The sequence below is a fragment of the Chelonia mydas genome, chromosome 7 (genome assembly GCF_015237465.2).
Source record: "Chelonia mydas isolate rCheMyd1 chromosome 7, rCheMyd1.pri.v2, whole genome shotgun sequence".
In the NCBI taxonomy this organism is placed as follows: Eukaryota; Metazoa; Chordata; order Testudines; family Cheloniidae; genus Chelonia; species Chelonia mydas.
The window spans coordinates 34,431,584-34,454,838 of NC_057853.1; the positions used below are offsets into that span (position 1 = coordinate 34,431,584).

The 23,255-nt window shown below is 41.2% G+C and overlaps 1 protein-coding gene across 1 annotated transcript in view; it reads left to right on the top strand.

Annotated features, from left to right (window-relative positions):
• The window catches only part of WNT7A (Wnt family member 7A), a 52,448-nt gene that overhangs the window by 12,687 nt on the left and 16,506 nt on the right, over window positions 1-23,255 (top strand). The window contains exon 3 of the mRNA XM_007056890.4: window positions 5,750-6,021. Coding sequence (XP_007056952.1) covers window positions 5,750-6,021 — 272 coding nt within the window. The remainder of the gene's footprint in view (window positions 1-5,749; window positions 6,022-23,255) is intronic.

Below are 23,255 nucleotides of genomic sequence, written 5' to 3' on the forward strand. Positions count from 1 at the left end.
ATTAGGGCTGTAGTGTACAGTACGCATTTCCTATAGTTACATTAAATGTTAGAAGAGCCACACTGTGGCCAACTTAACAAGTGTTAAGTTTATGCTGCACTCTCTTCTTGACTTCAGTAGCTGTTCTGTGCAAGAAGCAACTGTCATACATACACTTTTAAGTACAAATAAACACATTTAAAAACTAAAAGGGTCAAAACATTATTCCCTCATTCAAGTATTTGCTAAATCTGAGTTCAAAGTTTCCCCCTGAAGCAGCTGATGATGTAACTGATGCTAAACTCACAGAAGTTCGAGATAGAAGAGACCTAGTAGATCACCAAGCCCATCCCCTGAAAGGTCAGGATATTGTTCTTTTCATAGGATATAACTTTGCTTTAGATGTTGCAAGAAAAACACAAGAACCTGAAAGCATGAATTTGTGTCTTGGCAGCTAAAAGACGTAACACCACACCTTAAGTATTTTTTACCTACTGTTTATGGCATATTTCATACCCTTTATTTCTATGTATTTAATAATCATCAGAACAAGTGATCTCTTCACCAAAAAGCACTTCATATTTGACCATGCACTGATATCTTGGTAGTGCTTGTCTATCTATGGATTTGTACTGCCCAAACAAAAGAATTCTTCGTGTTTTATAGCTTACTAAATACTTGATCTGATATTCAGCAACAGAGGGAGTTTCCATTCATAAAGTGTGAGCAGTATGGAACTGGTGGTATTTATGGTTTAGTTTATTCATTATAATCCCAGTGCTTCTATTTATGACATGTAATGAGCTTTCTCAGCATCTCCTGTGGTTGGTATTACTGTGCAGTCCTTGGTGACAGGACTGAAGACAGCTTTGGAATTATCACATGCTACAATGAGACGGATCTATTCCATTGTCCAAAGACAGAACTCCAGTGAATCAGAAGACAGATAAGGCACTACCAGTTGCTCTGTGATAGTGAAGTCTGAATGGTTTTTAGAGCCATGAATACCAAACTATACTCCATCAAAGCAAACAGTACTATGGTACTGGTAGAGCAAGACATGTGGGAGAGCAAGAATTTCTTCCAATAGCCCAGTGCATAGGTTAAATCCAGAAGAAAGTAGAAAAAGCAGAAGATATTCATGTCCAACACTGAAGAAGAAACCTGTGTTCCTAGAGCACGGAAGCACTTGTTCAAGTATAGTTCAGCTTAACGTAAAGATTGTACCTGTAATGTAGCCAAGATCAGAAACAGCTTGATCATCTCCCATGTAATTACAGGAGCAACCTTTACTTGCACAAATAGATATTTTTCTAAAGGTTTCTAAAATCTGATGTTCTAAAGTTATTATCCTTTGTAGGCCTTGCTCACCATAGACAAAAAGGAGGGAATAAGTTACTAGCTGGTTAGGGGGTTTAAGGACAATTTCCTCACTCTGACTTTGTCTCTATGCTTGAATTTCTCCCCCATCCCTGTCTTTAGCTTTGCAGCAACTTCTGCAAAGCAGAAAGAGTGGAGAGTAGGGCAGTGTTCCAGTCCATCAATTGACTTCTTAGCCTAAGTGGATTTTGCCAAGTTGTTTATCAGTATTTATGCAATACAAGCCAAAATATGGCTTCCCCTTCATGGGCACTTCATGGGAACAAGAGGCAGACATAATGCAGCTGCTTGGGAGAGCATGGGGAAGATTGGGGGGTAGCCTAGCATTACTAGAGGGGTGCTGCATATCCTAACGGGGGCACGTCAAAGTGAGTTGCACTCTAGCTAGAGTACCAGTCAGTACAAGCTACAACTTTTGTACAAGAGTAGAAAACTCTCCACCCTCCCCCAGCAATCCTAGGAGGCTTATGTAGGCACCACACCTCATTCCACTCCCCCCTCAGATGCCCCAGGCATTCTGCACCCCAGCACTCCATTGGCTGGAAGAACCATAATCTGGATGTATGACATTTCCTTCACTGACCCAACCTCCTGGACTGTGGTTTGCATGGATCCTAGTCATCCCCTCTTAGTTTGTTCATTGTGTAGATGTATATTAAATTGCAGCTCCAAGAGGAGTTGTCAGTAAAGATTATTAAGATTTGCTATGGATGTCACCACCTTGCAAATATTTTTTTTTTAATTTCTGGGTCCCTTTCTGATGTTTTTAGCTGTTGGGTTGGATGATTGTTCATGTGACATATTTCCAGTCTGGCAGCTCATTCCTATGAATATATTCTGTCTCTTCAGAGTTCCCCCTTAAGACATGCTCTTTCGCTTTTACACCCCATGTCTGACTTTCTTAGGCATTTACAGAGTGCCAAGCAATGCCGTTTGGGGTTCTCCAACCTTTCAGGTTCTACAGATGAGAGAGGATCACTGACACAAGCTTTCCTAATCACCCTCCTTCCCCCAGGGAAAGTGTTGTGAGTGTTCTGGATATCCCCCAAAGAGGGCTCCATGGTCAATAGTGTGGAAACCACTGCTCTGAGCCCTATTCATCTTTCCCTTCCTTCTTTACAGCATCCCTTTGTTATCCCCTCACAATAAAAACTTGGCAGGAATAATTACTTGCTTCTTTGCCCTCTATTTTCTTTGACTCTAACAATCTTTTTATGCCACTTTACCTCTTCTCCCTGTACAAGTGTTTCTGGTCCCGTCTATAAAGCACTTTTGATGCTATAATCATCAGTAGCTCTGGATTTAAAAATACTTCTACTACTACTAAAATAACTGCACTGGATTGAGGTTAAAGCCTGAGCCCTTACAATGGTACTTCTAACAATAAGAACCCGAATTTTACACTGCTAAATCTTTGCAGGAAAGTGAAGGTAAGGGAGCTAATTTGGCTGTGAGACGCATATACATACATTCCTGACAGATGGAGGAAGTAGAGTAGAGTGAAATTATTCCACTTTAGTTCTGGCTCTTTCAAAACTCACCGTGGGTTGTTCCCCATGTTGTCCTTACATGGTGCTGTAGCAAGATTTCAAGGTGAAGACTAACTGTAAGCGGGTGTAGTTAGTGTATTTTAAGACATCTTGTGCCCAGCCTCATCCCTTCCCCTCCTTAATAGATTACTCCTGCTGTGACATATACCTGCACATAAAGATGTGTGAGGCAGAAGCTGGCCAGAAATTGAACACACTGCAATAGTGCTTTTGATGTGTTAATGCGCACCTGTTTTCTGGCCAAATGCAGAGTGTGCCAAAACCTGGCTCCAAAAAAATTAAAAAAAAAACTTTATTCAGTAAAAGAAAAAAAGAGACCTGTCCCACCCCCCACCCCCCCCCGAGTTAATCTCTCTCTCTCTTTTTTTTAAAAAAGTATAATATATGCAGTGTTCTGAGCAAAACACATATTACAGAGTAGGTTAAATCTTGCACTTTATAACTTACTTGCTTGAATAGGTAAAAGTCCTGTTGCACCTTTTGAGTATTTAAAGCACAATCATGGAACTGGCACAAAAGCAGTAAAATTAGATAAACACAAAATTACATATACTAATGCCAGAATGTCTCACTACACCATTTATATTCCTAAGGACAGAACAAGTGTAACTGCTTCAGCATATGAGTCATCTATGCAAAACACAGCAGCCTGAAATAGATGAGACAAGTGTGTGATACATTATGAATACTGTATGAGGCTTTGAGTCTTCCCATGTGGTGAATTCCTTTGGATACCTGCCTTCTTTACAGTGCAATCTCCTATCCTTCAGCACTGAAGAGCTGACAACTGTTTTTCCACAAAAGAGGAGATTTTTTTTTTAATTTGACATTACTTCTGATTTACAGTGGTTTAAGTAGGATTAGAGTCAGGCCCATGTCTTTTTCTTATGTGAAGAAAAGCAATTCCTGAAAACAACCTGTGTTAGATGAGAAATGGTGCATCTAAAGCAAAAATACGAACAGATGTAAACGTAGACCTAAAGAATCCACTCCCTTCCACAGAATAATCTAATAAGAAATAATTTTGCTTAGTATCTCTGCAAGGCTCACCCCACAAAGTTGCCAAGTCATCCCTTAAAGGGTTTTAGGGCCCATTTACTATAGAGATGCCCCATAAACTGTAGGAAATCCTAGAGATCTCAGTGCACCCAACTTTGACAGCCTCCTTCCTGGCAGCACAACCTCTTTAGTAGCCTCCTTAGTAAACTAGGTAGGATGTCCCAGTTTACCATAACTGTCTGAAGAGGTCGGCTTTTATGAAGACAAATCATACTTCACTGATCTATTAGAATTCTTTGAGGGGGTCAAAGAAACATGAGGACAAGGATGCTCCAATGGATATAGTGTACTTGGACTTTAAGAAAGCCTTTGACAAAGTCCCTCATCAAAGGCTCTTAAACAAACTAAGAAATCTCTTAGGGAGCCTAGTTCACCAAGGGTATCTCTACACGACAACTAAAGACCTGTGGGATGGCCTTGGTTGGCCTTGGTCAGCTGACTGGGAATCAGGCCATGAGGTTAAAAATGCAGTGTAAATGTTCAGGCTCGGGCTGGATCTCTGGCTCTGAGATCCCGTGTGGAGAGAGGGTCTCCAAACCTTGGCTCCAATCTTAGCCAGAATATCTACACTGCTATTTTTAGCCCTGCAGCCTGCGCCCTGGAGTCAATTTACCTGGGTTCTGACACTTGGAGCTGCGGGTTTTTTATTGCAGGGTAGATGTACCCTCAGTGTTTTGGAGTTGTAGACCAGGATCTTGAACTGGAGGCTACTGGAGACTTCTCCTTCTCCTTTAAATTTTCATGACAAACCACTAGTCCTAACAATAATAGATTGGCAGAGTCTGCAGAGGCATAAATATCCCATCAATTCAACATTGATATAAATTGTTTCTTTTACGAAGGACAAATCAAGAAATCTTTTAGGAAAGTCTTTGATTGCTAGTTCATTTGTAAACATAGCACACAGTACCATCAGTGGAAAGACTGTTCATGCTGATAATTGGCAAAGAAGTTTCCTTATTAATAGATTGTTGATTTTTTTCTCTCCATTATGCTTCCTTGCCATGAGGTAAGAAAGTAGATATTTTTCATTAAAAGAATGAACCACTTAGAGACAAACATAAAAAAATAGATCACATATGTGAAGAGAGATGCCGCTGAGAATGAAGTGTCTGTAATATTTCCTTCCTTAACTGATGTTTCTCATGAAGTCTGATGAATAACAGAAATTTGCTTGTTCCATGAATCATAAGCTATCACCAGTAGTTGTTTGGAATATGACAGGGCTGAGTTGGCAGATGTTTAACTAGGGGATTACATCTTCCTATCCATCCTCTCTTTATAAAAGGCCTGATTCTAATCCTATTGAAGCAAATAAGAATTTTGTTACCCACTGCAGTGGTGACAAAAATTTGAAATTTTTCCTTTAAAGTGGGAAAGTTTGATAATTTTGGGAAAAAAAATCTAATTTTTTTTCAAATTGGGAGTTTTATCAACTTTCCACAAACAATTCTGATGAATTGACATTTTTCAGCAAAAAACATTTAGTTGGAAAACACCCAACTAGCTCTAATGATAACCCAGAAAAATATGTATGTGGTTATCTGGATAACACCTACGCTTAAATATACTGCAGCCTGGAGCTCTATTTTTTCAGAGAGTGCCTAAACATCAACAAAAATCAAAACTTTGAATGGTGGAGTACTGCTTATGTCTGCATGTTTACAACACTTCTAATTATAACCATATGGCATTTGCACTGCACTGACTTGCACATATTTTTCTAAATAATCCTATCACAAATGTTGTCCCATATATTTACAGCACTGTTTTAATTTCAGGTAGCAGAGAAGCAGCATTCACATATGCCATCATTGCCGCTGGAGTAGCACATGCGATCACTGCTGCCTGTACCCAGGGAAACCTGAGCGACTGTGGTTGTGATAAAGAAAAACAGGGACAGTACCATAAAGACGAAGGATGGAAATGGGGAGGCTGTTCTGCTGACATCAGATATGGAATAGGATTCGCCAAAGTGTTTGTGGATGCAAGGGAGATTAAACAGAACGCAAGGACTCTCATGAACTTGCACAACAACGAGGCGGGGCGTAAGGTAGGTATCTCTCTGCTCTCCACCATCATATGACAATTCCTTGTCTAGAATCAGAGGTCTGATTACAACACAATGTTCAGAATGAAATGTGCTTTAAGGCTAATGCCATTTTACAGTAGCCGAATAGGCACTTTTGTAAGCTACACAAACTTGTTGGATGATCCATCTGTCAAATATTTGTCTAAATGTTGCTCTTTCCAGTCATAAAACAGAAAATGCAAACAAACAGTTTAGCTGGAAAGTCAAATGGTGCTTAAGATAGAAAGCTTGCCTGCTACTGTGTGGCTGAATCTGCTTCTCTTCAGGTTCAGACATGAACTTCTCATCATTCAGTTGAAAAGGGATCACTTTCAACCCAACTGTCTAAACCTTGCTCTTTGTGTGGGGACTACAGCTAAAGGAAAAAAAAACTTGAGTGAAGTGGAACTAAGAGACCACAGACTGACTCATTTTAACACAACATAATATATACACACGTAAGGCAGGGTTATCATTTTAAATGGAGCGCTCCCCCACAATTCCTTAGAACCAGGCAGCTTAAAGCACATTCATGCAGAAACAGTGTTTGAACTCTTGTCTCCCTGGCAGCTTTAAACATGTACATTTTATGTGGAATCTACACAGCAATTCTGGGAATCTTGACATCTCTTGGTTTTGCTTCCTTTGCAATATATTGCAGTGTATTCAGATTTCCTATTGTCATGTGGCAAAGGCGGAGGCCTTGGCACTCCTGTGTAGCAGAGCTGTGCTCAGCACAGGACTCGTGAAGAGGGCCACCAGCGTCCTCCTCAGATCCTCGTGAGCTGGTTTGATCCCCAGGGTACGTGAGAGCAGCCTCGGAGCACTCTAACTTGTGATAGCTAGAAATTGCCCAATGTGGGTCTTTACACTGGCCAGTGGCACAAAGGGGCCAGGATCTCTGGCCCATAGGACATTAAATTACTATGCGCGAGTGTGGTCCCACTCTGAAAAGCAACTGTGTAAAAACACCTTCTTATTGAACAGATCTGCTCCCTGTGGTTTAGAGTCCTGTCTGCTGACTTTAGTGGTCAGTGATTTTTTTACCGCCTTTTAAATACTGTTAAGTATTACAGAGCAAGAGAGCTAAGGACAGTGAGCTGGAGTCTGTTCCTTCAGGTGCATCATCAACAGAATGGTTCACCAAATAATGGCCTCAGTGACTCCTGTGCAGCCCCATGGCCTTTGCTGGGTTTGCACAGTGTAACTGAATGAAACTCAGCAAACAGTTCTGTTATTGATACACAGTTCCCTTCCAGAGTAGAAGGGCTCTTGAACATAGTAATTCACTGTCCTACAGCCCCATCTTGGCCCTTGCTCCAGCCCCTTGAGTTAAAATAATTCCCATGCTTTCTTAGCTCTTTATTTCACTTTCTCCACTGTTGGCATTTCAATGGAATTTTTCAGCCAGCCCGTAAGTGGTGGCTTTGTCTTTGTCTTGGTGTGATTCAGCGCTGGATTTGAGTAGCTTGAAGTGGAAAGTGGCTTGAAGACACTAATATTTCTGTTGCAGTAACAATAATTAGGGCTCTGAGAGATCACAAGACCACAGCATTTGGGACTTGAAAAAGAACGACGGCTTCTGTCACAAACAACAGCATAGCCTTCCTCAGACTTATTCCCGCTGAAAGCTAGAGAGGTTATGTTACCAATTTCTTTTTTCAGTGTTCCAAATGCCTGGGTCTGGCACTCCAGTGCAGAGATGATCTCTCAGAATACTAAGTTGTTATCACAACAGAAATATTAATGTCTCCTGAACTTATCTCATATAGAGTAACTGTTCAAAGAGCTTAATTCTAACAGTCCCCGCGCTAGGCTCCAGTGCTCTGAGAATCAGCCTCTTGGCTGCTAGGCTCCTTACAGCAGATGAGTTAGCATACCTCTTTGTATTCCACCATCTTGTTTAACACGTAGGGTCACATTTATTCTGTTACACCAGTGTAACTCCACTGAAGTCAATGATAACAGAGGAAATTGGACCATTATATGTGGATTCCCACCTTTTTTGTTGTCGCTTGCAAGAGCTGGTTCATGGAGAGGCTCATTTCCACCTAACTGGTACAGCTCAGGGCTGGCAGAAAGAGAAGAAGCTTAAAATGGCTTACTGAAATCTGGCTGGCTGTAAGCTTGTTTGGCACTGGGGATTGTTTTAGGAAAGCATCACTAGTGCACAGCTGAAGGATGGGGCAAAGCATCCCAAACTTTACATATAGTTACAGGGCCCAGGTTTTCAGAATTATATAGACAAAAATGTATTAGACATCAGGGTGCTAGGAGGTGATTTTGGGCCCCACTGTAGCTGTACGTATGTTTCTGTGGCAGAGCACAGGGGTTGTAGAAGTCCTGGAGCCAGCCAAGGCAGAGGCACATTTGCCTCTTGTCTTGCTAGACTGTGAGCTTTGTGCTGTGCCTCTGAGACAGGCAGCACAAAATGGTCTTCCTGGTCCTTTGCTTTTAGCACCAATGTGCACACAATCACAATGACTTTATGGCTAATTTGTGTGCACAAATTTGTGTGTCCTAAAAAACTGGAGCCTGGGAAGTTTCACTGTGTTTGTGTTACTATCTGGAAGAGCTGTGGTGTGTGCTATCTTTGGCAAACTGCCAGGTCTCCAGCAGGCTCAGAAACTATTCTGATCTGGAGATATTTATATGCCTGTTACTGAAACCCTCACAGTGCCAAACTACTGATCTTATTTGAAATCTTTAACGATCCAGTGGGGTGCGAGACCAACACAAGCCTGGGAAGGTGTTATTGCATGTCCACAAACCAGTAGAGAATGAAGAACTAATCGCTGTGTTTAGTACAGAGATCAGGCTTTGCTCCCATATACCTGTGAAGGATCACAATGTTTTCATCACCTGTTCCATTCTACAGCAAGCACTGATTGAAGGCTTACATCAACGTGGGAGAGATTGCTGACTTTAAATGCTGAAATTGGACACACAAAAGATTGGCATGTTGTGTGTCAACAGGCAGCACTCGAGGAATATCTGAGATCTGTATATTTTTGGGGCTCTTTTTCCAAGAGATTCCAAATATTAGGAATAACCTGGTCTACTCTAGGAGACTTACCTACTGCTGACTACAGTTGTCAGCAATTGGTTCTCTGGAACAGCCTATAGTTTAACTGCTAGTGCAGACAGGATAGGAGAGTTATCAGCTGGGTTTCAGCAAGCGTGTTTGAGACTGATTAAGTAAGAAGAGTAACAAGGGAAGAACTTTAGTAGGTATCGGTAGGTACTTCAGGTGTAGGTGTTGATTTTTGCCATGCATTTTTTAGTTTATTCTGATTTTAATCTCAGCCTCCTTCTCCTGACAGGTTTCAGAGTAGCAGCTGTGTTAGTCTGTATCCGCAAAAAGAACAGGAGTACTTTTGGCACCTCAGAGACTAACAAATTTATCTGAGCATAAGCTTTCGTGGGCTACAGCTCACATCATCGGATGCATACAGTAGAAAATACAGTGGGGAGATTTTATATACACAGACAGCATGAAACAATGGGTGTTACCATACACACTGTAACGAGAGTGATCAGGTAAGGTGAGCTATTACCAGCAGGAGAGAAAAAAAAACCTTTTGTAGTGACAGATTGACATGCCCAGAAGAGTGCCCAGAAGTCACCTACTACAGGACAGGCCCAACAAAGAAAATAATAGAACGCCACTAGCCATCACCTTCAGCCCCCAACTAAAACCTCTCCAGCGCATCATCAAGGATCTACATCCTATCCTAGAGGATGACCCATCACTCTCACAGATCTTGGGAGACAGGCCAGGCCTTGCTTACAGACAGCCCCCCAACCTGAAGCAAATACTCACCAGCAACCAAACACCACACAACAAAAACACTAACCCAGGAACCTATCCTTGCAACAAAGCCCGTTGCCAACTGTGTCCACATATCTATTCAGGGGACACCATCATAGGGCCAAATCACATCCGCCACACTATCAGAGGCTCGTTCACCTGCACATCTACCAATGTGATATATGCCATCATGTGCCAGCAATGCCCCTCTGCCATGTACATGTACATTGGCCAAGCTGGACAGTCTCTACGTAAAAGAATAAATGGACACAAATCAGACGTCAAATATTATAACATTCAAAAATCAATTGGAGAACACTTCAGTCTCTCTGGTCACTCGATTACAGACCTAAAAGTGGCAATTCTTCAACAAAAAAGACTTCAAAAACAGACTGCAACGAGAGACTGCTGAATTGGAATTAATTTGCAAACTGGACACAATTAACTTAGGCTTGAATAAAGACTGGGAGTGGATGGGTCATTACAGAAAGTAAAACTATTTCCCCATGTTTATTCCCCCTCCCCCACCGCTGTTCCTCAGACATTCTTGTCAACTGCTGGAAATGGCCCACCTTGATTATCACTACAAAAAGTTTTTTTTCTCTCCTGCTGGTAATAGCTCACCTTATCTGATCACTCTCATTACAGTGTGTATGGTAACACCCATTGTTTCATGTTGTCTGTGTATATAAAATCTCCCCACTGTATTTTCTACTGCATGAATCTGATGAAGTGAGCTGTAGCTCATGAAAGCTTATGCTCAGATAAATTTGTTAGTCTCTAAGGTGCCACAAGTACTCCTTTTCTTCTCCTGACAGTGTCTCACTAGTGTAATAGCTAATGAACTCTGATGCCTATAAAGCAGTAACATTCAGATCAAGGATAATATAATGAGTGCCCTCATGTAGAATTAATTTGTACAATGTGTTCCTGGTCTCTAACCCCATCTATGCTAGGAAATAGACCCAGTACTGACAATGGTTGTCAGCAACTGGTCTCATGTATGTACGGTATCTACAAAGGTTTATCTGCTTGGGTCAAGGGATAAACAGTTTTCATCTGTATCTCTGCGTTTCCGTCTGACCTGTGCAAGCAGAAGTTCTCCCAATTTCTTCAATAGTTGCTCCTGTAGTGCAGCTCTGGAGTTCCCAGAAACTCTTTTTAGGGTACATCTGTACTGCAGCTGGAGGTATAATTCCCAGCTTGGGTAGACATCCACAAGCTCACTTTGATTGAGGTAGCACTAAACATAGCAGCATAGCTGCAGTGGTGCAGGTTAGCCACCCAAGTAAAATCCCCTCCAGGCCCTCCTCATTAAGTACTTGCATAGCTAGCCCATGGCACCACCCGGGATACACTGCTATTTTTAGTGCACTAGCTCAATCAAAGTTAGCACATGAACATCTACCCAAGATGGAAATTACAACTTACAGTCCTGGAAGTGATTTTTGCATGCACCCTGAAAAATGTCCCAATCAATGTTAGAAGCCGTAGTTCATTTGTCTGGCATGTCTGTCTCTGTTAAGAGGGCTCCTGTAGTTCTCTCCCATATCTGAGACATGTCACATCAGGTGTCCCTTGCTTCAGTGAATTAGTATGTCCTGAAATGCTGATTTACCACAGTGAGAAGCAAGCAACATAGGGAGAATTGTAGGAGAATTCATAACAGCTGTGTCAGAAAATGGAGATAAATCTCCTATTAATTTGTAGGCATGATTCTACTACTGACCTGCTCTTAGAATTTCCACTAACTGCATGGGAATCCCATACAAGGAACAACTGTGGAACTGAATCTCAGTTAGCAAATTAGACTTACCACATACAGAGGTACTTGAATTATTGCAGGTAACTCCCACTGCTGAAGGGTAGTTCTGGTCCAGGGGGAAAAAATTACATTTCTACCAGTATAACTGCTAAAATAGCAAAGTACGTATGAAAGGGCCTAGAGATTTTGGTGATTTGACTGAAAGATTTTCATTCTGAGTCAGAGGCAAGGACATTATCAAATTGCTCTCTCTCTCCCTCTCTCTCTGACATTGCAGTTCTGTGAATGACATCTTGCATCAGAGTTACATCATATTAAATATAACGCCACATTATGAGTCATTGTTATAAATCATGACACAGGCTACATTAGAAGGCTTTTGCAATCCAAGGGCACATCAAGGTGGATTTTTATTTGATGTTTCTCTTTGCAGACACACATAGGTGTGCTAACTTGTAATTCTATCATGCATTGGTAGTGCTCCAATTCTTTTTGGGCTCTTGAGTTTAAATATGCATTGTAGACGAGGTTCAGAGCGAGCATAACAGAGGATTACTGTAACTATCAAGCAAGGCTGTGAGAAATTACAAGGGGTGCAGCCCAAATTGATCCAGTAACTCTGAGAATTAATCTACTGTAATATTTACTGTCCTATTTTTTGGGAAGAGGAAGTTGAGATGAAACAGTGCCATAGGATTCCCACAAAACTATTGTGTGATGCCTAACATGATATTCTAGTCCCCTTTCCTGTCCATGTCTCTTTTATTGCCTAGCAAAGAGTTTAACCTCAGAAATAGGTTTTGATTCCTCAGACATGCTGCCTTGTAACTTTCCCCACCCTCTTTTGGTGCTAGTATCAGCACTGGGATCACCAGACCTCCACAGTGAGGTCAAAGAAGTTAACTGCAAATCTGCAGTTGACAGCAGTTCTCACTCAATTCAATCTGAACATGTTTGACTTCAGTCCATGCATGTTGACGAACATGGTAACATGAACATGAAATAACAATGTAAGCTCTTGGGGGTGGGAACTATTTTTTTAATATAGCACCCTGCACACTATTGACACTTAAAACAACAGTAAGCAATAGCTTGAAAAAAATGTGTGAAATTAAAGGCCAGGTAAATATTTTAAAATTTCAAATTGATGCATGAGCTTTAAAGGAACTAACAACATTGCCTGGAGACAGACAAAATGCAGTCAGGCATTGTAAAAGCTACCAAGAGTTCTACCACTGTACCCCACCCCCTGCCTGTGCATGCTTGAGGCTTGATTCACCCTTGCTGGTGTGGAATAGGGATGGAATGCAGTTGGCAACACCTTGATCAAATGGGAGCAGCTGCACCTGAGGGAGGATACCTCCATTGCTGTCCTTCCAAGGGGTCAAGCCAGGGAAGGGCAGTTTTAAAGTACAATCTGGGTGCCATAGGTGCTCCAGGTGTGAAGACTGTCAAGGATTTATGCTGGCTGGCTCCAGGCCCTCCGGAAGAACGCATTTGTGGATTGTCTTGCACAGCTACAACCTCTTGTCTAGTCAGATTTTCTGCAATGAGGGACCTACTTCTTGGGCTCCGCCAGCTTGTGTAACGCTGACAGATGCCAGCATTACACAACCTAGGACCTCTGAAGCTCAGTGTATGTAGCTAGCCTTTGATGTATGAGCTAAAAGCCACGTGGCTACATCAAAGGACCTCTGAAGCTCACTCTGTCTCGGTAGTAGACTCATCAATCTCTAGATTGTCTGGGTGCCCCTAGAGTGGAACAGAGAACCATACCAAGCAGGCATGGGTGACACTTGCATGGGTGGAACCCCAGGAGAAATCAAGCCTGTGGCAATCCCTTGAACAGACTGCCACTAACTATCATTTCTGTTGCAGCTTTGTTATGTATTTATAGTGTCTCTTGGAGAGCACAGTCATTGTACTATCCTTTAGCAAGGTGCAAAGCAGGGTGCAAAGCCCTCCCTGAGCTAGCCACTGTGGAACAGAGATGGAGCTAAGGCCATGCCTGCCCTCCCCACCTCAGAGATGGCTGTGTCACAAGAGTGCTAGCAGGGAGCAGCCACAGCGCCATGACAGCACGAGGAGTGAGCACGGGGAGAATGCCCCTTGTACTGGGAAAAGAGCCTGCCACAATCTGGCTCTTAGAGAGCTTTGAACAGAGACCAACTGACTAATGTACAGTAACCAAATGTATGTACTTTTGTATTCAAATATTCCAACAGTCACACTAGCAGGAGTGTCTTAAATGGGTTATACATCAGGATAAATGCTCCACTGTGTCTGGAGCTGCTGAAAATTAAGGTAGACTCCAGAGAGTTGAAGAGACCAACTTATAGTGGAATAATTAAAACCTGGGTGAGGCTGCTCTGCTACCATAATATCACTTGATCACTGATACCAAAAGTATTGGCAGCAGAGCCATATGTTTCTTGAAGCTCAGAACTTCCTAATAATGCCCTTTAAAAAGTTACACTAGTTATTTTCTAACTTTGCTTCAAAAACCTACTGATCTTTGCTTTTAGAAACGTCCAGTGTTTAACTTTTTGCATGCCCTTTAAATGTAAAGCTGATAATCCACTTTCCCCATTACAGTTAGGCAGTAAATATGAATGGAATAACCACAATAGCTAGTTATTCCTGAGTGAAAACAGGTTAAAGTTGTAAATAGTCTCTCAGGAGTTGATTCTCCACCTTCTGTTCAGTTGCTCATGTCACTGGGTGTCAGGAACATTTGGAGAGGCAAATATATCCAGGAGAACTGGCTGTGGCACCATACCATTTCAAAAGGGGATGTAACATGTAGAAGCACCAATATGTCTGGCTTCAGAGTGTGGAAAGCCACTTAGTCACAGAAATCCCAAAAGTGCCTGTATGTTGTACTGAACTGGTCCAATCTTTTTTCTTTTCTTTGTCTGTTTGCTTCTACAATGAATGGTAAAGCTGTCATGTACAACGCTGAAGTATTAACAGCCAAATCCTGTCCCACTGAAGACAATGGCCAAATTCCCACGGACTACAAAGAAGTAGGATTGGCCTTAAGCCTGGGAGTCTGTCATTGTATTGTACTATAAAACAAAGGATCAGAGTTTGGGTCCTAGGCCCCTGAGGAACGGAGGCTGGGAGCCTTGTGCAGACAAACAGACTACGTCGCTGGTTTAACTTCATTGCCTTCAGTGGATTTGCTCCTAACGTGCAATGATGTGAGATCAGGATAAAGCCTAGTATGTGTTCATTCCTTTATGAAGAGGGAATGCTTTTTACGTTGGTCATTTTTTCCTTCTGGATGGTAGCTGGAGAGATGTTGACAGGTTCCACTAGGAGCTGTATTTAGTCCTTCTGGCCAGAGGAGGTTATTGCAATACTGGAGTCCAAAAGTGTAGGGCAGGGTGAGTGAGGACATAGAGGGGACAGGGATGCATAGAGCTCAAGAAATAAAGGGAATCTCAAAGGAAACTCACCAAAAACACAAATGAAAATATCTTACACGATAAACTGTCAAAAGCAGCGTGTGGCGTTTCACTCAAACCTGTGATCTCAATATATGGAAGCTCTACTGCTAAAACTGCATGTACCATTTTGAAAATGCTCCTCTAGGCACCCAAATATCCCCACACATTGGCTTGCTCAATGATTTAACAGTGTGACAAGTCAGCTTGGTTGAAGCCAGGAGAAGAACAAACCAAAAAAATTGGGGACTTACGGGGCTCATTCAAATGTTTATGGGTATAAACAAAAGCAACAAGGCTGCTCCCAGCAACCTGTTTCCAACTTCCCAGTTGGTGTGGTTCCTAGGTCCAGCCAAATGCAGAGGAAGAGCATGAGTCAGCCCAATTTAGAGTCCTTTCCTGACAGAGCAGCTTGTTTTAGTGAGACCTGGACATATCCCACCCCTGCAATCCCTGCACTATTGTAGACATTCTGCTCAGGTAGAGTGTATTTACCTTCTCCTTGATGACCACTGCATGGGGCCTGTACAAACCATCACTATAATGATGCCCTGACGTCATAGTTCCAGGCAATCTCCTGAAGAGGCATTAGACACAGCAAGTTGTTTCTGGCAAGCCCACCTACAACTCCTTTGACATGCAGTTTGTAAGGTAGGATTTTCAGGAGGGCCCAGCATTGAATGAACGCTGCTCCCAGTGAAGTCAATGGTGAAACTTCCATTCATTTCAATGGGAACAAAGTAAGGGAAATGAGGAACAATTTGGAACCTCCACCCTCCATTTTCCTCTCTTAACGCTCCCCCCCGCAGCCGGCATGAATGTTTGCACTACACCTGACAGGCCTATGCAGGACAATTTCCTAGGTGTGAAAAAAAAATTACAGGTCCTGGGCTCTCTCATAGTATTTTGTTTGTATTTGAAGGGATCAAAGATCTATTTTATGGCTTTCCTACTGCTTTTAGGTAATAGTCTTAAAACAAGACTAAACTTGACAGACAAGCTCTGCATCTTCTCAACAGCCCAGAGTAAAGATAAAGGGAACATTAATGTTATTCTAAATTATGAGAAGGAATCAGACTGCACAAGAGCTGTAATCCACAAGAATGAATTTTCATTCCACTTGTCCTCCACTTTCAACTCATCAGAAGTTGTGATACATGGTCCTACTTGTATTTTGGCTTTCAACTCCCTCTTATATCTTATGTGGTTGAAAATTGAATTCCTGATTTACACTGAAGATTAGAGAATGATAAATGCTATCACTTACCTGCAGTCACAATTTTAGAGGATTCTGGCATTATGAGCAAAACAGGCATTTCATGTGGGTGATTACTAGTGCTAACAATGATAGGTAAGAAAGGGCCATGTCCTGTTAATAAATAATAAAACCCCTCTCAAGTTCCACATTTAATATCATGAATATTTCGTAACAGAAACAATCTGAGGATCACTATAATGATTATTTTGCTTAAATAATACAAAGTCACTGGCTGTGTCACAAACTTTTCAAGGAACATGGGAGATGTTTCCAAAGTTAATCCATGTTTGCTCTTTGGATAGTTGGCAGCATATGTCATTTAGAGACCACTGAGATCCACGACTGTCACGGGGTCCACTCACCACAGCAGCACCTCCTGCTGGCCATCCTGGGGATTAGCTCTGTCAGTTGTGCGCCCTCTTCAGGGGGTGCCTCTCCTGTTGTCCTCTCACCCTGCGGACCTGCCTCACTCCAGGAACTGCAGCATCCTCTTCATTATTCTCCCTTCTGGAGTTACCTAAAGTCCTTCTATAGAAATAGTCCCAGGCAGTCTTCTCCTGTGCTGCCCTGATGATGCCATTTACCCAGTGGCCGTAGGGGAACCTGGGCCTGCCCTGTACTCTGGGTTCCAATCCAGGGACCCTCAGCTCAGCAGTTCTGGGCTCTACCCTCTCAGCCCTCACTGCTCCTTCCCTGGACTGCTTCCTACTCTTCCTTGTTCCCCCCTTCTCTGAGAGTACCAGCTCCAAACCAACTTCTTCCTCTCTCTTCCAAGGGAGTGACTGCCCTTTTCCCCAGGCACCCTGTCTGTTCTCAGCTCCTGGGGTTTAGGCCCCATTTATTTCTGTTCACCATCAATTCCCTGCTCCCTGGCTCTCGCTCCAGGTGCAGCATGTGGAGTTAATTGGTCTACCTGGCCACTTTAACCCCTTCAAATCCCTGGACACCCCATCACAAGTACCCCAGGAGAAATGAAGGATTATTTTAGACATTATATAGTCCACTGCTCTATAGGTCTGATCCAGTTCCCACTGAAGTCTATGGAAAGATGCCCTATGACTTCAATGTGCTTTAGATTAGGCCCTCTAAGAGTTGTCGGTGTCCCATTAATATTCCAAAACCAAAACACTTTGTTTTACGCTCGTTTAGAGACAACAGTGTACTTACTTATCACATCGCTTACAAAACCTAAACACTGAAAGCAAAGAAATGGAATGTTTAAGAGCATTGTAAATCTTACCCTAGTCACATACTAAAAACCACAAACATATTATTGTGGTCAAGATAAAGAAATGCACATTACATTACATCACAACACGGCAACCTGAACTCTGTCCCATGGATGGTAGAGGCTTTTTCTGTATAATTTCTGTTATCTTGATCTTGGTTATGTTGAAATATGTTTTTCTTTGTACTTGTTTTTGGAATTTCCCTGTGTAGTTGGATGTGTGGGTCAGTGACTTTGTTTGTGTTTTTGATGTTCATTTGCGTACATAAAGGGAAAAGAACATCATAGGCTAACATTTTCAAACTTGGCACCTAAAGTTAGGCCTCTTAAAGTGGTGGTAAGATTTTCAGAGGTAGGTGCTTAACATGACTGGACTGCCATTAAATTTCATTGGGAGTTATAGGTATCCAGCACCTCTGAAATTCAAGTCTCTTATTTAGGTGTCTAAATATGGATTTGTGCATCTATCCTAGGCATGACAATATGGATATTTTGTCCATTAAAAATTAAATAAATGGAATAGAGGAGCCCCCAGATTTTAAAGGATTTATTGGTGCTTGGCAAGTTAACTTCTTTGCAAGTTTTTGACAATCTAATAACTGTTTGGCTAGGTCCTTCTGGAATGCCATTTTCCACACACCTAAAGAGATGGGTGTTTATACCACACATAACCTACAACACGTATTAGACTAAGGCTCCTGTGCAGTCTTGCTTCATTCAGTGCATTCCTGAGAAGATATATTCATTCGCTGTGCATCTACATGAGTTATACATGTTTAATGCTCCTCCCATCATGGGGTGTCAGCAGGAATGGAACCTGGGGCCTTCAGCGCAAGCCTCTACAACTTGAGCCAAAGAACTGTTGGTGTACCTGACTCTTACCCTATGTGTGGGCCAGATATTGTGGTCTGTGTGTGAGACACAATACCCATAGCTCAGGTATTACATATGCATGCCTCTTCCTCCAAACATCGGTAAACAGTGCTAGAAAGGTCTAACAAGTTCAATAACTGACAATACAAAAACCCATGCTCTCAAAGAGCCTTGCACAGGTGAGTAAGCATTATAAGCCCACTTTTACAGTTGGCCTAAATAAAGATGTTTGAAGCAATGCATGTGAGAGGCAATGGCTTCAATGGAGTTGCAATAGTTTAAACCAGGAGACAGTTTAGCCCAATGAATGTAAGTTTCTCAAAGTAGCCTGTAGTGGCCCGGTGGGTGAGGGAATATCTTTTATTGGTTATGTTGGTGAGAGTGATGAGCTTTCAAGCTTACACAGATGACCTGAAGAAAGGCTCACCTGCCTTATCTCTCTAATGTCCTGGGACCAACACGGCTACAACAACACTACATACTATAAAGGCTGCTTAAGAAGTTTGTAGCACAGTGGAGACTAGAACCCTGCGCTCTGCAAAGCCATGAGCTCTGAGAATGCGAACTGCAATCCAGACATACAAAGGACTTGGCACTAGCCTAGGCCATTCAGATGGGCTAGAGAGGTTTGATTTAATGAAAAGAAGTGCACAGAAATCTGGAAGCAAGCAGTTTAAAACCCATTCGGTAAAAAACCAGCATATCATCTTGGGAAAACAATGGCAAAAGTTAAGATGCCTGTCGTGGAAACACGAGAGAGTGACATGCTCTTTAAAGGGCTAACCTGCAGAGTATGCGCTGTGAGAGCTTGTGAAGGAGCACAGTCTTTTCACAGCCAGGAAAAGATAAGACCCATATTGCCAGACATAGAGCTGAAGATGAAATGCCCATTATAATTCCGAGCATTCTACTAATCAGCACAGAGTAACAGGTACAAGTACTGTTAAATGACTGTGTAGCTAATATTTCCTGGCACTCTACTAATGAGTACAGAGTAATAGGTACATGTACTGTTACATGACTATATAGCTAAAGTGGGAATTAATGCCAGAACTATCATTTGTGTTTTCAAAAATGATGTACTGAAAACTTGTGCACAAAAGATTTGAGGTTTTAGAAAAATGATCTGAGTAGAAACATATTCTGGACTTCACTTTAACAACATATTCAGATTTATCATCATTGGGTCATAAATGGTTAAAAGCACTTAACACCTAAACTGATCCAAGGTATCTAAAATACCTAATATTCTAGAAAGGTTAGATGAAAAATATATTGAAGTGCTTGCTCCTGTAATGGCTTTAGTAAAATGCTAAGTCACATATGGCTGCAGAGGAGATGCCAGATTCAAGACCAGAGCAGTGCCATAAGTCAAAAGCAGGGACTGTTGCAAAATCTTTAGGAGAACTGGTTAGCCAAGGTGTCCTGACATTTTTGGAACCTGCAAAGCACACAATGGACCAAACTCCTTTAGAATTTGGTCCATTGTGGGCATACAGAAAGAAGATGGCAGTGTCCACATTTGCAGAAACTATGAAGTAGATTTGGATCCATTTCCAGTGCTAAAAACAGAGCATCTTTTTCCACTGCTAGAAGGTGGCAATATTCATGAAATTAGATTTGCCTTAAGCATACTAGTAGGTGAAACACAATCAAGAGCCTTTAAATATCTGACCATCAATATTCTTATGGGGCTATTTCCATATGGCTTTTCCCTGGAGTGGCTAGCACATTGGCTATATTATGACATATAAATGGTCCAGTATGAAAGTGTTTAAGTGAAGTGATCAACCATTTGGATGGCATACTAATGAAGGTGACAATGATGAAATTTATTTGAGGAGCTTGGAATGCATATTAAAAGAACCCAAAAGGTTTGGTTTACAGGGTTGTTTTTTTGTTTTGTTTTTTTTAAGGAGAAACTTGCCTTTTTTTCTAGTCAGGAGACTTAAGATAAATGATGCAAGTAGAAGGCTTAAAACCTCTTCCAGAAAAAAAAAGTGGAGCAGTTTCCAAAATAACTATACCTAGGCATGCCACAGTAGTCAGATCCCTAGTTAACTGGGTGACACTTTATATTTAAGGTTCCTTTTGTAGATGGTTTATACAGGGCTAATAAGTGATTAATAAATGATTAATAAAATAGATGTTGTAAGCATATTACAGGCATGAGTGATATGTATTATAGATGGGTATACGCACACCAGTACAAGATGTGATAGGTAGTTATAAGCCATGATTGCAAGCAATCTATTGTCCTGTTAAACTCTAACTGATTAACCCTTTACTAAAAGATTATTTATTAACCCCTTATAAGCGATTTCTAAATTGAACCTTAATATAAAGAGGGGCCATTCATTTTATTTGGGAACTTTGCTATCTAACATGTCTACAGTAGTAAATAGAAAGATGATTGTTAATAAAGAATAGTAACTGGGTTCGGAATGAAGAAGGTAATAGGGCATTTGAGCACACCAAGAATTTATTAATATGTACCAAGGTGTCAGTACATCTGAATCCCAAATTAGAACTTTTAGCATGTGGTGTCCCACCTGTAGGTATAGATGCCATCATACCACATAAAATGCCTGTTGGGACCAAGACAAATTAATTACAGATTCTGTAAGCAAGACCAAAACATTAAACAAACCTTTGTTTAGAAAAAGAATCTCTGGGTATTATATTTGGAATCAGGAAATTCCAGGTACTTATGCATGGGAGGAAATTTTCATTGACAGCAAGCCAGAAGCTCCTTGTTAAAATTCTTGGCCTGAAGAAGAGTATGCTAATCTTTGTAACCTAGCAGCTGCTGAGATAGGCTCTGATGGTAGGATCTTATCTCTGATAAGTATAATCTATCTGAAAACATGGAAGTGCTGATGTATTATCCCAGTTGCAATTAGAGGTTGCAAATCCTTTAAAGCCAAGTCCAATTTTTAGAATTTTTGTTTTTGGAAGAAGTTCCTATTTCTGCAAGAAGAATGCAGCAGTGACAAAGAGCCAGTTCTTAAATTAAATTAATTAAAACTGCATATTTCAGAGGGTGATGTGAATGTTTTTTATGGTGAACATACACAGTGTGGAAAGATGAACTCACAACAGAGTGACTCTATACTGTTGGGTTTCTGTGCGATGACAATGAAATCCTTGCAAGTCACATTGTTGGAAAAATTGCATGAAGGCCACACTTTTGCTAAAAAAGCTAAAGCTGTCACTGGCACTATTTTTTTAAAAGCCAGATTTGTATCAAGATATCGAGTTGGTGAGTGTACAATGTGATGTGTCACCACAGGCCCATAACGTGCCTGCTCCTAGATCCCGATATCTTTGGAAATATGATTTGAACCCATGACAAAGAATTCATGTCAATTCTGTAAACCAAAAAGACTTAAGCCTAACTGGGTATTCTTTCCTAAAGAATACTCTTGGAGATTTCAGGGGAGGAGACAGGAGAAAATTGAATAAAAGTGTCATTTAAAAAGTAATTAGTTCAGGGACATATCTTCTGACTGTAAAAGTAACGTTAAGAGATAAATACATCAGTAATTTACTGTGAAGTATAAAATGTTATTAGACTCCGAAGCTTAAAAACACTAACTCTGTGAATGAAACGTGAAGAAATACTGTGCCTTTTCCGGATTCAGAGGATTTATTTCCCTTTATGGGCAAAGCAGAGGCTTGACAGTCTGTCAGTTTTGCCTTTATCAAGACACTGTCAGAGACAGTGCTTCCTAACTGAGAGATTTGGATAGAAGTAGCCGGGAAATCACCTGAAAAGTCTGAATTATAATGAGAAAAAATACACTAGCTGCATTTTTGGGATATATATGCTTTGCACAGTTTTATTTATCCAGTAACTGGAGGGTTAATTATCTCAATGCATGCACATAGGTACATGAGCCTGTGTGAGTTATATTGGTTAGAAATGTTTGGAACCAATAAGAGGTGATATTACTTTGTAACTAGTATTCTTGCCACTACAGGGTTTAACTAAAACAGCACAAAAGAGATGTTTTCTGATGAGCTGTCTGGAAATTGGTGAGGCTGTTGTTTTTGTTTCTATCACTCTTTGGAAGCCATTTTCTTGATAGCTTAAGCATTTGTTAAAGAGATCTAGTTGGGTCACTCATGACTCTTCGATGTAGAACACCAGCATCTCTTAACTCAAAGTACTTGACTCCCAATGGAGAAAGTTGCAAGGAAGATGGAATTCAATGGAAATGAGTCAACAATCGAACACATCACTTTGTGGACATTCGCTGCGACAAGAATGGATTCCAGTTGTGTCATTTCCTGCTTCCATTACAGTCTTTGCCACAATAATGAGGAATGAATCATTCCCTGCAACTAAGATTGCAGTGACAAATGTCAATGACAAGACTCAATGACACAGGAATATTCCATTCCTAGTTGAGTAAGGTTGTAATTAAACCTGAATAAGACAGAACTTTCATTCATTCTATTCTCAAACTCATCACTGTAAATAAGTTTATATTATTATAGCACATTTTATCCAGAAGTACCTTCAAAGCACTTCATAAATAACTTACAGAAATGTGTACTATACATTCAGCAACTTTGAGTGAAAAAGCACAACTATCCTGCCTTATAATGGTAACTTCACACACTACTAATGGAAGAAGCAAGTCTGAAAGCAAAACATAGGCTAAAGATTCCTCTTTTGTGGCCCACTGGATTTTGTGCCCTGTGCTTGGACTGCAGTACTGAGCTCCTAGGTCGAAGTGTGCACTAAGAAAGTGACTTTTTAAACCATGACCATGTCTTTGCTTTTCTTACGTCTTGCAGAGTACAACACCAGTCATCTATTTTAT